This window comes from Cricetulus griseus, chromosome X, assembly GCF_003668045.3.
Source record: "Cricetulus griseus strain 17A/GY chromosome X, alternate assembly CriGri-PICRH-1.0, whole genome shotgun sequence".
NCBI classification, from domain to species: Eukaryota; Metazoa; Chordata; class Mammalia; order Rodentia; family Cricetidae; genus Cricetulus; species Cricetulus griseus.
In genome coordinates, this window is record NC_048604.1 from 76,186,091 (window position 1) to 76,203,050 (window position 16,960).

Genomic DNA, 16,960 nt, shown 5'->3' on the forward strand with positions numbered 1-16,960 from the left:
CCCATTCCTCCCAGGTCCACCCTCTCACCCTTCCCCCCCAAAAAAAAGAAAAAAATACAGCAAGTCCAATTTGTGTTGCCCATATAAACATTGGAGCATGGTCAAACTCCCAGTGGCCAAACCATTAAAGATAACTGAGTTCTTTATTTCTCTACCCCAACCCCCACCAGAAGCCATCAACTGTGAAGGGCTATGCTGATGTTTTTTAATATGTGGTATAAAGGATAACACACATCTGTACTGCTCTTTAATCTTTCCTGAAGAAACACATAGTGGGTCTCCATGCAGCTCATCTCAAAACATGAAATTTCAAGGGGATTAAGTCATTCATCATCCGTCATATGATAGTAGCAAGAAAGTTATCCCTGCTGCTCCCACAGTGGGTGATTTTTTTCCCAGGGAGGAGTTGTGCTTTGACCAGCTACACAAGGCTTGATTGTATCTCTTTCTGTATCAGATCAGTTTACTGTATCAGATCAAACTGCAATCCCATTTTCAGTCTGTATGTAAGCCAGATTTCATATTGGTCATCCTTGTAGCCAGTTAATTCAAACTGTTACTCAGCTACATGGAGTAATTTGGGTAGTACCAGAAGCCATCTTTCGTAAGAATCATTTGGGGGTGTGGAATGGTGATTTTAACTGAAAGCTGTTTTCAAGGCCATACTTTATCTGGGCATGGTGGCTCATGCCATAATCCCAGGTTATGAGAGGCAGAGGCAGATGAATCTATGACTTTGCGGCCAGCCATCATCTATATAGCAAATTCCAGGTCTGGTAGAGTTACATAGCGAGACCCACAGTAAATTACTTAATATAGTGTGTGCTAATTAAGGATCAGTCCTAATTTCCAACATGTTTCAAACAAATTTTAGCAAAAGTGAAATAATAAAGTAGTTACCTTGGCAAGTGAAAAAACGTTAAGCTCTACAAATAAAGGTTAAACATGTAGGGAATGGGAAAATCAGTGCCTATATGGAAAGAGGTCTGAAAAGGATATTATTTAGTTTTAACTAACCCTTACTCTAACCCCTAACCTTGAGCTAACCCTAACCCTAATCTAACCCTAGCAGTTTTATTGAAATATAGTTCACATACCATACAGTTTACTCTTTTGAAGTATACAGTGCGGTTTGGGGTATATTCAAAGTTTAAAACCCTCACCACTGTTCTAAATTGAGACTTTCTCAGGCCAAGAAGTAATTCCATATGCATTAGCAGCCATTTTATGGTTGTAATTGAAATTTTTTATTGCTTTATTTATTTATTTATTTATTTACTTACTTACTTACTTATTTGAGACAGCATCTCTCTACATAACCCTGGCAGTCCTGGAAATCACTATATAGATCAGGCTGCCCTCTAACTCACAAAGGTCCACCTACCTCTGCTTCCTGAATGCTGGGATTAAAGGCATGCACCACCACGCCCAGTTTCTAATGAAACTTTTAATTGTGAGTAAAGAACTGTTATAAAGTTTATGTAAGTAATAGATTGCTGCTTTTTCTGTGGTAACTATAGAAAATAATTCTGAGTTAAGGCAAAGGTTTTGGAATTATCACTATAAATTTTCTGAGTAAGTTTTAGTTAAAAGAGAAGGGTTATACTCATGAGCTCTCTATGGATTCTTTTCTTCATAGGGACAAGATCAAGACTAATAGAACTTTGTAGAAAATCGAGTGCTGTGGTCGTCTCTGAAGAAAGATTATCTTCTTCTGCAAGTTAACCAGAGACCCTTATTCTACCAACTCTTAACCGTGGCACTATTGTTATTCCCAATGCTTGAATATGTTGCTTCCTTTATATTGGCTCAGTGTTTCCATGGAGCCCTTCCTATAGTTAATCCACTTGTATCTTCCACTAAAGTTGTAACCTGAGCAATTTTTCATGGCGTCTTTCTGTGGCATCATTTGCACCCATCACAGGAGAGCCCAGAACCTCCTTAGCGCTCTTACCCTATACTGTATATCTTGTCATGGAGTTTAGTGTCTGAAGTCTTCCCAAGAGTCTGAGCTTGCTCATTCCAATACAGCAGATCTACTGTTGTGGTTTGTGACCTCCAGCTAGGGCCTGGGGAGTCTGGGAGTGGAAGGCATCAGTGGAGTACATCTTGAAAATACAGTTCCAGGGTTCTTCCTGTCCTTATATGCATTCCCACTTCACTCACTGATTTAGACTTTTGCTGACTTCCATCTGACTGTATTCTCAGTGTGAGGTGTGGTACTTTCATGTTAGAACCTATTCATTTGTATTATTTTTACTTTAAAGTTCATTTGCATACTTCTGTTCCATCGATTAAAGCACTCTAAAAGTTGTCTTGGAATTTCTCACTTAACACCTTGGTTTGAAAGATTTTAAGTGAAAAACTACCTTCTAGTCAACATCAGACTTATAAAGAGTGGGAAATGCAGTTGTGTGTTTCTGTTAAAGCTGTTACTGTTTCTTTGCCATATGAAATTCCTCTTGTAATCATTTTAGGAACTAGAAGTGCCTTTGTGATGTACTTGACTTGCTGTAAAACAGAATATCAGAGGCAAACATTCTAGTTTATTTTGGAAAATGTTATAGATCTTGATAATTTTCATCGTCATTACTTTTATCCAGTTTTGTTTTTGATTTTTTGAGACAAGGTTTCTCTGTGTAACAGCTCTGACTGTCCTGGAACTCACTATGTATACCAGGCTGACCTCAAACTTGTAGAGATCTGCCTGCCTCTGCCTCCTGAGTACTGGGATTAAAGGTGTGTGCCACTGCTACCTGGTCCTCAATCTGATTTTTAGAATCTCTTTTGCTAAAAGTTAGAAGTAGGAATTAGCAGAGGACCTGTGGTAAGGAAAGAAAAATGATGGTATTTATCCTTAATAATAGAAGCTATCTAAGAGTCTGGATGCAAACCAACACCTAGCTTAATCAGCTCCTAGGTATGTGTTTCTCTGTTCATTATATTTTTTCATGTGAATGTCATCCTCTCTGACTACTGCTTTCATTTACTGGATTTATAGATGTTTCTGTCCAATTTTTCAATATTGAATCCAGATTTAGAAGTTTTAGTTTTGTAGCCAGGCATGGTAGTATACACCTGAAATCTCAGTGCTCTAGATGTTCAGGCAGGAGAATCATGATCATTGCCTGGGTTGCATAACAAGACTTCCTCTTTTAAAAAATTGTAACTTGTCCATTACTGTAGTTGTCTCCACTGCCACCACAGTGAAGGCATTTGCCTCAGAGATTTGTTGCAGCTTAGCTGAGGTTGGCTCGGTTGTAACTTTCTTTGAGTCACACAGCATCTGATTTTCCTTCAGTTCCTTGTATTACTTGAGTCCCTGGTAACTCCTTTTGGTCTTTATAAAGACCTCATTACAGAGCTGACATAGTCAAGCAAAAAGAATGTTGATAAACTTCAGAGAGAGTGATGACAGAGACTCACTGCTCACAGGGCTAAGTCAGGGTCTTGAAGGTTAAGCTGTATGACTATTTTCTTATGAGGAAAGGCTATGAACATAATGGTCCTTTACATTTAAAGACCCTGACTGCCTTAGAAACAGCACAGTATGTCCATATCTTACTGAGTCAATTTCCAGCCATCTTCCTAAACACTTGCAAGTTTGACTGTAGGAGAAAGGAGACAACAGAGTCATATTGCAGAGTCATATTGCAGTATCTGTTGACTTGCTTCAGTACTGTTTTTATTGTTTGAAGGCTGCCCACTGATTGCTGCACTCCCACAACAAATACCACATAAGGATTAGTTATAGCATAGAAAAGCTTTGTCATATTCTTACTAAGTTTTTTTTTTTTGAAAAGCCAGCTTTTGTTTAAATGTCTTAAGGATTTAATCCACAGGCCTTCACTAACATTCTTGGACTTAACACGTGTCCATCTAAGCCTAGTACATTCCAGCTGTTCCTGTCTTATTGTCATTAGTAATTTAACCTCAGCCCTAAACCAACCACAAGAAGAGTTTGAGGAACATCCTGCATTCTCAATGTTTATTTTCCCCTCGACTGGCATGTTTGTGTATCTTTTTCTACTGATGGGGCATGGTCCTCTGTGCTTAAGCATGTCCCCCTCACTCTGTGAATTTCTATATATTTACAAATTAATGTTGACCCATTTTCAGCTGAATTCTTCCCCCTTTCTCCATAATGCCCTCCAGTTTATACTCTTAAGTATTTGGGAGTCATGTGTACTATTTGAAATACTACCTGGCATGTAGTAGGTATTTGTATTAATATGTATTTGTTGAGTCAAAGGATGAAAACTAATAGAAACTTGGAATAGTGGGTGTGGAAACATCTTTCTAAGTTGTTCAGATATCCATAACTTCAAATTGGTAATGATTTTGGGCAGTATACTGAATTTCTTTTTGTAGTGCTAAGAGATGTCTTTAAAATGTGGTGAAGTGACAGGAATTAGAAATGGATCCACATGAGTCATGTGATTCATTGCTGTCTTGGAATATCTAGTTTGGTGTCATAATACAAAGGCTTCTTTCTACCTAGTGACATGGTTTTATAGTCCTCCTTAGAGATTCCAAAGAACTTAATATCCAGCACCCCATGGGATCCATGAGGTAGACTGTGCAAAGTAGCTTTTATTTGTCATGTGAATTCCAAAGCAGTTAAGTTTCTTGCCAAGGAGACATGCCAAGTGAATAGCAGAACCAAAGTCAGTGCTTGGGGCTTCCTGTTCCTAGGCCAGTGCTCTGAACAATATGATCTCTTTAGAGGAATTTATTGGGCATATTAATCCTCGAGGATGATCTGTAAATCAGCAGTTTTCTGTAATGTAAGGCAGTTATACTCAGGAAAGGTTTTCTTTGGTGTGTTTCCATTCTGACACAGTTAGAGGAGACAAGTGGATTAGGCGCTTTTGCCTTGTAAAATGGACAAATTTAGACTAGTGTAGGTCATGAGTAGAGTTTATATTTGAATGAGATTAGTGCCTGCTGCCAGCCTTTTTGTACAAAGATTCTACATTTGGAAGCTGATGGTTCTGTGTTTTAGTAGATTCAATTACAGCTTCAATTAGATGCTCTTACACATTCTTTCTATTGCCATTGCTTACAATAATAGCTTGGCTGGCTATCAGTATCTTGAATCACATTCTGTCACCCATAGGTTCTTTAGAGACTTTATTATCTATATCTGCTGGTTCTCTGAAGTCCTTGAGTACAGGTGGATTTTTCTTTCAGTTTTGTAGACAACCTGCTTGTTTGGCATGGTTGCTTGTTTATCCTTGATATTTTGTAACTTTGTTTCAGTATAGCTCAGGGTTGGTGGTTGTCTTGCCTTTTTCTGGTAAACAGCTTTAACTAGCCACATTTTGGGCCTTATTACATTTTTATCATTTTGTACTGTTCTGTTCTTCAGAAATGTGTTTCTCTATCAGTGTTGTGTTACCCATTTTCCACATTTATCTTTTTTTTATGACTTTCATCTCCTTGTCTTCCTTCATCCATGATCTTTCCACTCTTGAGTCTTATCCTCCATTTCACCGATTTTGTTTTTTTTTTAAAAAAAACCTAATGGATTGCTTTCACTTCTTTCATATTTTTATTTTTTTAATTTAGCCCATTATTTCAGTCCTCTTTGATACCTTTTTTCTTTGAGGACTAAGCCTTTTGGTCTAAATTTTTCAGGGTTTCTGAAATCAATCTTTTTCCAGAATGTATTTGTGTATCTTTTGCTTACTCTGCCAGGCACACTCCCAGGGACTGTGCCGTGGGATTGTGGCTCTTATTAGTTTCATCATAAATCATTTTTCGCTCAGTTTTTGGACATGTGTGCTGTCCAGGGGGGATAGAACACTTACATAAACATATATTTATTCTGCTGTCTTTGCCAGTGGTCCAGATGCTTAAACATTGACTTTAAAGATAATGTCCTTCATAATCTATATGTTAGTAAGCAGAAGGAACCAATATTACCAGCAGGAGAGCACCATTAATGATTTAATCAATGAAGGATTTTTGTTTGCTCTTCTGGGTGAAAAGATAACTTTTAACTCCAGTTCCTGCCACACTGATTAGAGATATCAGTACCTTCTGGTTTGAAAATAGAGGGACATGTGAAATTTTAATGAACTTGATATGTTATCAGCCATTGACAGTGATTAATTTGTTAATTAAATATGGTAGAATACTTAATACTAGGGCATAATCAGAATTATGGAGAGAAGTGTAAGCTTGTTTTATGAGCAGTTTGTAGACAAGCTCACTGAGGGTGTTGAACATTCTAAGAGCTTCACTGTGACATGTTTTCTGTCTTTTCAGTCAGCCATTTTAAAATGTGGTTCTTTAAGAAATAGAAATCTCTGTTGGTCCTACTGAGGTAGTCTTGTAATCCCAGCCTGCAGGAGTTGAAGGCAGAAGTAAATGTAAGGCTTCCCTGAAAACCTGTGTGAAAGGAGAGGAAAGGAAGAAAAAAGGGAAGAAGGGGAAGAATTGGAGGAAGAACACAGGCTGAAGAAGGGAGGGAAGGATGTAAGGAAAGAGGCACAAAGGCTTCATTATGGCTTATTCATGCTATTTGTCAATACGCATTCAAGCAGTTTGTAGGTCTGGGCCTATCATAGAAGACCATGGGATAATATTTTGGAAAGTGTATTTGCAGGTAGATCATGGAGTAAGAGGTTATTTGGAATGCTTATAATTCTGAAACTTCCTTGCCTCAGTAGCCAGACATTCTAGTAGACAGCCAGCAGCAAACTTTGTCACCATCAGAGCGCTCATACAACCATCAAGGACCACAAACGATAGCATTGTACTATCTACCAAACCATGCATGAGGCAGGGCATTTCCCTGAGGTCACTCTGCCTTGGGCTGTGCTGCTGTGGAATAGATGATTGAACACAGCTGTCCTCAGCTAAGGGACACTGGAAGTGAAGGGGGCAGACAGAGGAGTCATGGGAAGGAAGATAATGAGGTTCAGTCTTCGATTTCAGTAATATATTGTGCCTACCACATGCTGGAAACTGTACTCGATTCTGGGCATGTGACAGTGATGAAAGCAGTGTGGAATCCCTGCCTCGTGAACCCCTGTTCTCATAGGGACAAGATAGAGTAATTTCCTGGTTCACTTTGGAAACAATTACTGTGGGGAAAGTGAAAGACTTCAATTTCATAAAGGACAGGTGTATTCTTCAGAGAAGCAAGTGTTCATGATTTCCCAATCTATACGTCTGAAGTCTGAGAGTCGGTCTTCTGTGCTTGGCTCTTCACTCTCTACTCAGCACGATCCCTACTGAGGTCCTTGTACCACAGCTTCAGTAGATAGATAATGGTACTGAGCCCATTCCAGTCATTGTCTCCCTGGCCAACGGGGGCAGGGGACAGCTTGCACAATCAACTCTCATGGAATAATAAGGGCTGCCATTTGATTATTTGTAACAAAAAACTTGCTATAGATTTTGATACATCTTTGTAGGACTTCAGAAATATGACCATTTAAGGACCAGTGAGATGGGCTGAGCTATAACGGTGCTTGACATCATGACTGATAATGACGTGAGTTCAATCTCTAGGTCCCACATAGTGTTTTAGTTCAAAGTTTAGAAGTATCTGGATAATGAGACTAGGGTTAAAATCACTGTTGGTCAGGAGGGGGCCCTGTTTAACACATCAGCTCATTTCAGAAGTGGATGAAGGGCATCCAAGAAGGCTTCCCTCTGAAGTCTACAGCTGATACCAGCCATGTTCACTTGCCACAATGAAGGTCGTATTCCAGCCACAGAAGTCTGGAGAAACCTCTATGTCCATATTTCTGTTTCTGAAGTAGGGACATGAATTCCTCCTATCTCCATGATAGAGTTTGAAGTGGCCAGAACATGGGCTGACAGTTGGTGTATGCCACACAGCTTCCTGGCAGAAAATTCACTTGCCCTAAGAGGGAGTATTCGAGCCACAGTGGGGGCTTGTTCTCCTTGCCCAGCTCTCTGCCTCCTTGGGACAGATCTGAGTGAGCCAGCAGTGAGAGCTTTGACTGGTTGGAGAAGGGGATAGAGTCAATTTAATAGTGTCCATAGTAGATCCAGTTTCTCACCCTTTAAACTGCCTGATTTTCCATCACAAAATTATCTGGGAGCATCAGTACTGAAAGTCTCCATACATTTGGTAGTTCTAGAAAGTTAAAGGAAAGCACCTCTCATCTCACAGTGTCCTTTGAGTATTTTAATGAAGTCAAGATATCCCATATGTACATTTCACTGTACAGAAATCTACCCAAATTGCAGAACTGACCCTAGTTCTCTGCATGCTTGCTAAGTGAAGGTGACTACAGGCACAGCACCAACCAATTCAAAATGGTGCTATCAGCCTTTGATGGAGTCTGTCCATAGGTCCCTTGGAAGTGAAAAGAAAGAAAGCTGAACTGTGGAGTCTCATGGTCCAGTTAGGACTGTGGGGTTTTTGCTGAAATTTAGAAACCACTAGAGAGCTGAGATAGTCTGAGAAGAGTAGATCTGGGATGTGTACAGTAAAGAGGAATATGAACTTAACCTGAAAAAGTCTCTCCTATAAATCTCAGTGACATTTGGATTAATCAAGCATAATTAAATGTCGTTAGGTTTTTGTCAGGTTGTAGTTCAAAATAGTATTCATCTATGGAGAGGGTAATATATTCTGTAAAAATTTTATTAAGCATTTTAGCTAAGCAAACAGCAAGGAGAACAGAATCAGCCTCAGGAAGGTTAATTACTAAAAAACACAGGATAGTAGATTATGTAAATCATCTTAATTTTCAATACCATGGCTTGAGCTTTAATTTACATAGAGAGGTATTTTGGATTTGTTTTTCACATTCTGTTTTTCAAAAGTACCAAATTATACTTGCATTCTTTAAAAGTTCTAATCACTACAGGCTTCCATTAAGCTTGCTCTAACTTTTCCTATTATAGTTTGCAAAAATGAAGAATTACAGTTTCCTTCCAGTGAATTCTCTTCGGATTCCAGCTTGTTTGTTTAAATGATGAGAACTATCTTTTTATTTCTTTAGCAAACTGTGGCTTTACGTGAAGAATCAGGGGAGAGAGTGTGAGAGCATGTAACCCAGGCATGCCTTTGCAGCAAGTGTTCACTTACAAGAAAAAAAAAAGAGAAGACTTAGATCAAATTGGGTTTAGATGTTCTTTCTTTTTGAGTAAAGGCTTATCTTTCAGCTTGCCTGTCTCAGGGAACAGACTCTGAGAAGATCTGCAACTGTTTTGTTCATATTGTGGTATGTGTCTGAATTTCACAGTGAGAGTTTCAAAGGTATTGTCTCAGCAATATAAGCTTACCCAGGAAACCTGAACTTGTCCTTTTTGCAAGAAGTGACACCCAAATTTCCTTTGTGTAGGACAGAGATGGGTCTAACACCCTTTGAGATTTTCACAGAAACCCCCTGCAGTTTGGTTCTGTTTGGCCATTTGTGTAGTGGCTTTCAGGGAAGGTTCTATACTCCTTTGGAACAGGATCCTTTTACGATAGTAAGCTTTCACTTAAAAGAGCATCCCATTAAGTAATTCTGACTTCCTTTAAAAGTGGCCTATTAATTTAAATGCTCTGGATAACTTTTGTAAATGTTGAAGATCCCATATGTCTGGTAACTAAGCAATGCTGGCCTTGCAGTTTGCTCAGTAAAAAGATACCAAAGTCTGACAGGTATGGCTGGTCTAACTGTTCTGCAGTTCCAACAGAATGCATATTATAGCAAAACTACTCATGTTTAAAATGATCTTACCTTCAGATTCTTGAGAGAGAGAAAAAATACATTAATGTTCAGTATGAACTTTGTTTTGGATATTGATGCATGATAGCCACAAAGAAATTGTGAAAGTTCACTGTGATACGTCAATGGCAGTCGGCATTTAGCCATGCTGAATCCAGAAAGTTTTCGATGTCAGGGTGGTACCAAATGTGATATTGTTTACATTATAGCAGCCCTTTCACATAATTTCTATTTTCTTTTTGTCATTTAACCTATTTTGAAAAACCTAAATCTTAATTTTTTTAAATTAAAAATCATTACCTTTAGGAAGATCTGGCTCATGCCTTTAACTTAAATGTTGAGCTTATGATCCCACATGTTTAATTAGCATGTGTGAGCATATTGACAACTGAAGCCTGTCACTATAGGGATATGAGAAGGCTTGAGACTGCCTGCCACTAAAGAGGGACCAGGCTGGATCTTGCAGCTTCACTTGGCAAGTCCTTTCAGGAAGCAGCTTTTCCCAGCTGTTTATCCAGCGAGAAAAGGAAAATAGAAGGCACAGCATAAAAGGCCCTGTATCTGTTCCCTCTCTTATTGGGTATTTATATAACTTCCTGGGGGAAAACACAACGTCATTTAGTTGCTTTTCACATCAAAATGTTCCTTTTAGATCTGGCAGATGATTTAGACCAATAAAAGTTTTGGAGACTAATAAGTATATCGACTCAGGTGGACAGCAAAGGCAAAGTTTACCTATAATATAAAGCAGTAAGTGATTTCAAATTTGCAGGGAACTGGGCTGGGGATGTAGCACAGTGGTTGGGCACTTTCCTGGCATATGTGGAGGCCTGGCTTTAACCCCTAGCATTGGAAACAGAGGAAACAAATTACTGTGAGTTATACTGCATGATGCAGGAATTGGGTCCTCTTGTCTCCACAGTTTCCCCTTTGCTATTGCTATAGGCCCTTCTCTCCTAAACCTATACTCAGGATTGGAGCTTGAATTGTACGTGAGTCAGTCCTGGACAATGACACCTTTAGAAAAAATGGATGGCTAACCCTCATCTCTGCAGAATTTGTGCTTTGACAGTATCTGAAGTCATTACTGCTGCTTAAGGGTTATAAACAGAGCATCTGCTGTTCCAAGTTCCCACCCAAGTGCTTGAATTGGGACTGCTTCCTTAGAACACAAGTTTGGAATGTCTGGGAGATGCTTCAACTAGGCAGAAGAGGCGTGAGTGAAAAGTTCAAGGTTTTGCCAGGTTCTCTTTGTAACTCCTTGACTTATTAGTGTTGTCTAAATGGAGTAATTGCTGGTTTGATAAGGGACAAATATTAACTTACACATGTAATAAATGTCTGTTGCAGTCTGTACCCCTAAGTTCAAGTCTGACCTGATTCACTCTGTGCCTCTGTTGACCTAGTAGTCCCAGTGATGAATGTACACACATGTCCACAGTTTCCGAGCAACCTCGTGGTTCACAGAATGAAGCTTGGCCCCATAAGTTATGCTGTCATGAATGAAGAATGAGTAGATGGGGTCATTTGTCACTCTGTGTTCCACAGAGAGAAGTGTGTTGTGACTGTTGGAAAAACACAACCAGAGACCTGTGTGGCTTGTACCATGCTCCTCATGAGTTGCTGAGCAATCTGTTGTTTGTCATAACGAGACCTATCCTGCCTCATGGGCAATTCTGTACCCTGGTAACCAGAACAATAAAACGGCAGTTGTTTTTCACAGCTCATTAGTGTGGTGGTTTCTGAGCTCTCTGTGGTTTGTATTCTCATCACTCTCGAGGAGATAAACTTTGCCTGCTGTTTCTGAAATTTAACACGTAAGCAGCAGCATGTGCCTTGCAAGTTGCCTGGATGCACAAGGACACTGGCAAGTTCTTTTGATTGATCAAAGTGAAAAATCAATTAGTTGGGTTCTCTGTAGCAAAGAACACTGAAATCCCATTTTTAGGGAAACCCATCCTATGTATAAAACACAGGAAATGCACACCAGTATATATTCCCATGGCATCATCCTAAATATGGTCCATGTGCATGGGTAAGTGGACCATATGATGTCCAGTCAGGACCCTTTTGAGCAAAAGGAACACTATTAGGTTGTAGACTGTGTAAATGGATATAAACTGGATTGTTTTGGGCAAACCACCCACACCAGAATTATGTGCAATGAGTAAATATGAAGCCCTAGATTTTCTCTTCACTGTCTCCACTCAGATTTCCCAGAGTTATGGCTCAGAAGAATGATTGTAGAAGTGTAAATTTGGGAGCTTCTTCAACAGTGTTCTGAAGATAACGTGACGATATCAATTAAAGGACCATTTCTTCCGTGCTGTCTCTTGGGAATGTAGCAGCAGCAATCCCACTGCCCCCAAATATATTTAGGTGCAATTATGTGTTTCCTAGATAAAAACATGGATTCTTCCTTTGACTTAGAAGTGTGTCAGTCATAGTAAGGAGTCAGTAGTGAAGGGGTGTTGTTTTCAAATTTAATACAAAAGCCACATAGTCATTCTATTGTGTATTAATAGAAAACAGTTACAATTGATTATTAAGGGGGTTAAGAAATCACGATCTCTTACTAGTTGGTTCTGTTAAGTGAGTTTTTTTCCCCTATAAAATTATGGAGTTGGACTACATGGGTTCTTAGGCCCTTACCTTAAAAAGAAACCTAAGTGGTTAGTAATCAGTACTTAGGCAAGACACAGTGGCACACATCTGTAATTCCAACACTTGGTGGGTAAAGGCAAGAGGATAAAGAGTTCAAGGTCATCCTCAGCTACATAGTGAATTCAAGATCAGCCTGAGCTAGATGGGATCCTGTCTCAAAACACCAAATAAAATTCAGCTACTTATATGTTACCCATTTTGCCTTAAGAATGCAAAACTCTTAGAAGTGAGTTTCGGTTTCTGAATTTTTACATCTGTACTTTACCAAGAGTCAGCCATTTTACTAGACGTCATTCATGTCTTGGAAACTGCGCTCTTGTAGCAGCTGCTCCTGTCCTGGTTTTGAATTCAGGCCCAAGAGGGTCTTCCGCTCAAGATTGTGTCCCCCGTGAAGTTTCTGCCGAGATTTATGCTGCTGTGTTGTGTTTTTATTTTCTTGTCCTTCATTTCCAAATCCTTCCCAAATGACTTCATAATGCATGCTCACAAGTGATTATCTGCTGATAATGTTTTCAGATGTTCACTTCATAACAATACACAGATTAACACTTTGATCACATGAATAAATCATAAAGCACTATGTAGACAGGATTGCCCTCTGGAGCAGTTCCTGTAGACTAACCTCCACCACTTAAACTCTGCCTTGGTGTTCTTGTTCTGTGTCTGTGCTGTCAGCAGGTTGACACTGGCTACCTCAGCAGTGAAAATGTGGCTACTGCAACTGAAAAGCATTTTTGAATTTTCATTATTTTTAAAATGTAGCTACCCTTTGCTAGTGGCAACAAATATCCATCTACAGCCGTTTCCTCTATTGGATTTTCAGAAACAACATTAAGTACCTATTTTTTTTTACCAGTCACTGGCCTAGGTGCTTGATGGCAACTGTCATTCCCACATGTTGGTCTATCCTTGGCCTCCCTGAGCACGGATGGTATCATCAGCATAACAGTCTCCCTTTGTATAAGAAAATAACTCAACGGTACTGGGTTTGGTTCTATTGTCATCTTGCAGCAGAACAAGGCTCATCTTTGCTCCCCACAGTCTACAAGGCAGCTCTTCCCAGGCACACATTCCCTGAGATGAAGTATTTACTGTAGCCCACAGGCTTTTGACCTGGTTCCATGTCTGAATCTCTGAGACCTGGTCTTCACTCCAGACTCACTCATTGGAAGAGCACCCTTGGGTGACGCTCACATGTTGCAGACCGCTGATAGATAGTGCCTGTTAGAGCATGGCCTTTGAGAGCAGCTACAGTGTTGGTAGCAAACCCACCTCTCTGGCACAGCAACACTGCTTGTGCTCTGTTAACTGGTGATTGGAAAGCTAAAAAGAAAAGGTGTTGTCGGCTTGGGTCTGAAACTACATGGCCTCGCTGCTTCCTTCTGTTCACAGAAGTCTAAGGTAGGCTGACATTACTCACTTTCTATTCCCTGCATCTTGTCCAAGCAGAATCTGTTGGTCCTCAGTAAAAGTAAACTTGTTAGTGATTTCAACAACTGTACTAGATGTTGAAGCGTTCGACATTACTTTAAAATTTGCTTTTTAAATTTATGTGTATGTGTCTCTATGAATGCTTGTTACATGTGTGCAGGTTCACAAGGAGACCAGAAGAGGGCATCAGATCCCCTTTAGCTGCAGTGACAGGGATCTGTGAGCCCCCTGACGTGGTTGCTGGGAACCAAATTCCAGTCCTCTGGAAGAGCACCAAATGCAGTTAAGGTCTGAGCCCTCTCTCCAACTCCTCAGCAGTTCTTTTAACAGCTTAATAAGCTAGTGTCATGTTTTCTAATTATTGGTACCTTAGCACAGTAATGGGAATGGAGCTTCCTGTATGAAAACTGTTCTTCCTAAACCTGGTAATGAAACAATTGGTAAAGGTAAATGAATGTCCTGTTATTCAGTTGAGGGAGCCTTTCAGACATTGTGTGATTAAAAAAAAAAAAAAAAACTAGGATGAGAGCTAGGATGTGCACTTCATCCATCAAAGAGACTTTGGGCTATTCTCAGAGATGCCTAGGCTTACTCAAGGTCCTCAAGGAAAGCATGTATGTCAACAGTAGCTTTGGGAGTACATGGTAGCCTTTCTGATATTTATGGGCCTAGATGTGGGATAATATTGCCAGTCTCCTCTTTTCAACATACTCAAGAATACTTTCAAATAGGAAATGTTTCTAAAGTTTAGTTTTTTTATTTTTCCTTCATTCTGAGTGAGAATTGGAAATCTTCGCACTCTACAGTTAGAGTGCTGTATTCCAAAGAGATTAGTACAATTGGTAAGTTGGTAAGATAATTCTAAATCTTACTCAGTGGAGTCAGAATAGTTTTTCATATATTGCTTGGAGACAGGTTCTTGCCATGCACCTCAGGCTGGCCTGGTGCTTGCTTTATACCCCAGACTGGCCTCAGATTTGTGGCAGTCCTTCTGCTAGCCTCTAAGTGCTGGCATTACAGGAATGCATGAATCCGAAGCTTGCGTTGCTCCAAACATGAACTTTTCCTTAAGATCTCATTAAGAACTGAAGGTAAGGACAGATAGGAGAGACAGAACTTAAGTTAACAAACCACAAAGATTATATGCCTTGGGGCTTTTGTGTTCCCAACACCCAGTAACCCACTCAAATATTTACTGACAACTTCTTACTTGGCTAAAACATCCCCATTTACACCTGTCCCATTCACTCTTGTCTGTGAACATCACAGTTCAAGAAACATTTAAGCAAGATCATCGCTGGTAGCTGTTAAATAAGACTGTTGCAAAGGAAATCTCTGCTATTGTTTCTAATGAGAAAAAAAGATTTAGTAGTTAGCAGGCATAGCAATGTATGTTTGCAATACCAACTCTTGATAGAAGTAGAGAGATTGTGACTTCAAGGCCACTACTTCTGGGTATTTGGTGGTTTCTTTTTTCTTTTCTTTTTCTCTCTCTTTTGGTTTTTCAGAGACAGGGTTTCTTTGTGTAACAGCCCTAGATGTCCTGGAACTCACTCTGTTGACCAGACAGAGATCTGCCTGCTGCCTCTGCCTCCCAAGTGCTAGACTCAAAGGCGTACACCACCACCGCCCAGCATTTGGTGGTTTCTTAATGAATTTGTTCCCTGGGTGTACTTCTATATATGTGAATTGTCATATAGTTCAAAAAGTGTCACTGGGTGGTGGTGCAGTCCTTTAATTCCACCACTCGGGAGACAAAAGGAAGGCAGATATTTGAGTTTGAGGCCAGCCTGGTCTACAGAATGAGTTCAAGGACAACAAGGTCAACAAAGAGAAACCTGTCTCAAAAAAAAAACAAAAACAAAAACAAAAAATAACAAAAAAAGAGAGCCTGCGCAACCCTGCCCATCGCCATTATGACTGAGTGGGACCCACCCCCCTGCCCTGGGTTCCAAGGAGGAAAACATGGGTCCACCTAGTGATTTGCAGACAGGTGGTCGGACACTATTACAGTGAGCAAGTATATGGTGGGGTATGGGAGAGAGAGACAGAATGGTTCATGTCCTGTGAAGAGAAGCAGATGTGAAGAGGTGAAGGTGGTGAGGAGTGGGCTGAGGTTGGTGGCCTGCTTGCCACCTGGGACCGTGGTGATGCCCAGGCCTGGGCTGTTGTCTGGGTCTGTGGCCCTGATGCAGCACAGTCTATGTTGATGTCTGTAGCTCCTGTTACAACCAAAGGCGGAGAGGATAGGCCTGCACAGAGTTGGTCCAGCTTCTCACTGGCTACAGCACTAGGGAGAGCAGACCCTACACCATGCCTGGGCAGCACAAAGGACCTGATCTTGTGCTGGGGGTGTGGGTGAGATGGTCCTGAGGGCTTGAGAGTAGGAGCCAAGGCCGCCCTTGTCTGCCATGGGGTGGCATGAGTGAGGGAAAGATGCCCTTCCCCCATCCCTCACCTCCTGTGGGAAGTGGGGAGCTGACCCAGCCCCTCACCAGGAGAGTGGGTCCTGTACCTCTCCTGAGCAGCACAGTAGAGCTGGCCCTGGTGGTATAGGTGTGGATAAGGCGACTCTGAGCGCCTGAAAGCAGGAGAACTGGTCCCACTCCTTGTTCCTTGCTGCATGGGATGAACTAGCCAGAGCGATGCTGGAGAGCTCACCCTGGTGGTGAGGATGGGGGACAGCTGGAGGGCTGACCAACCTAGCAACCACCCAGGCTCAGAACCAGGGCTATGGGTTGGCCCATCCCAACATCTACCCTTTCTGTGATCTGCTGGAGCACATGAAGGGGCCAGTCCTGTAGACCCAAGGTTACAGGATCTCCACAACACAGGACAACGGCAGGATATCCAAGAGGAGTCCCAGTGAGGGCTCAGCATCGATAGTGTAGCAGAAACCAGAGGCCTCAAACCAGACCAATGACTCTTTGCAATGAACACTTACAAGTAAAGCTATATGGACAAAGGGGCTTACTTCGTGCCTCACTATGTCATACTGCAGCTTCCATGATGATATTTTTCTTTCATTTTTTTCTTTTTTCCTTAAATTTTATTTTATTTTATTGGTGGGGGGCACAGGTTGCTAGGGCAGAGGGCAATTATGAAGGCAGGGGAATGAATGGGATAGAGGTGCATGATATAACAGAAACAAGAAAAAA

General features: G+C 40.8%; 1 protein-coding gene across 1 annotated transcript in view; it reads left to right on the plus strand.

Moving 5' to 3' along the window:
• Pdk3 (pyruvate dehydrogenase kinase 3) overlaps nt 1-11,429 on the plus strand; it is a 75,882-nt gene extending 64,453 nt beyond the window's left edge. The window contains exon 12 of the mRNA XM_027431907.2: nt 1,640-11,429. Coding sequence (XP_027287708.1) covers nt 1,640-1,670 — 31 coding nt within the window. The 3' untranslated portion in view covers nt 1,671-11,429. The remainder of the gene's footprint in view (nt 1-1,639) is intronic.
• The last annotated feature ends 5,531 nt before the right edge of the window (nt 11,430-16,960 follow it).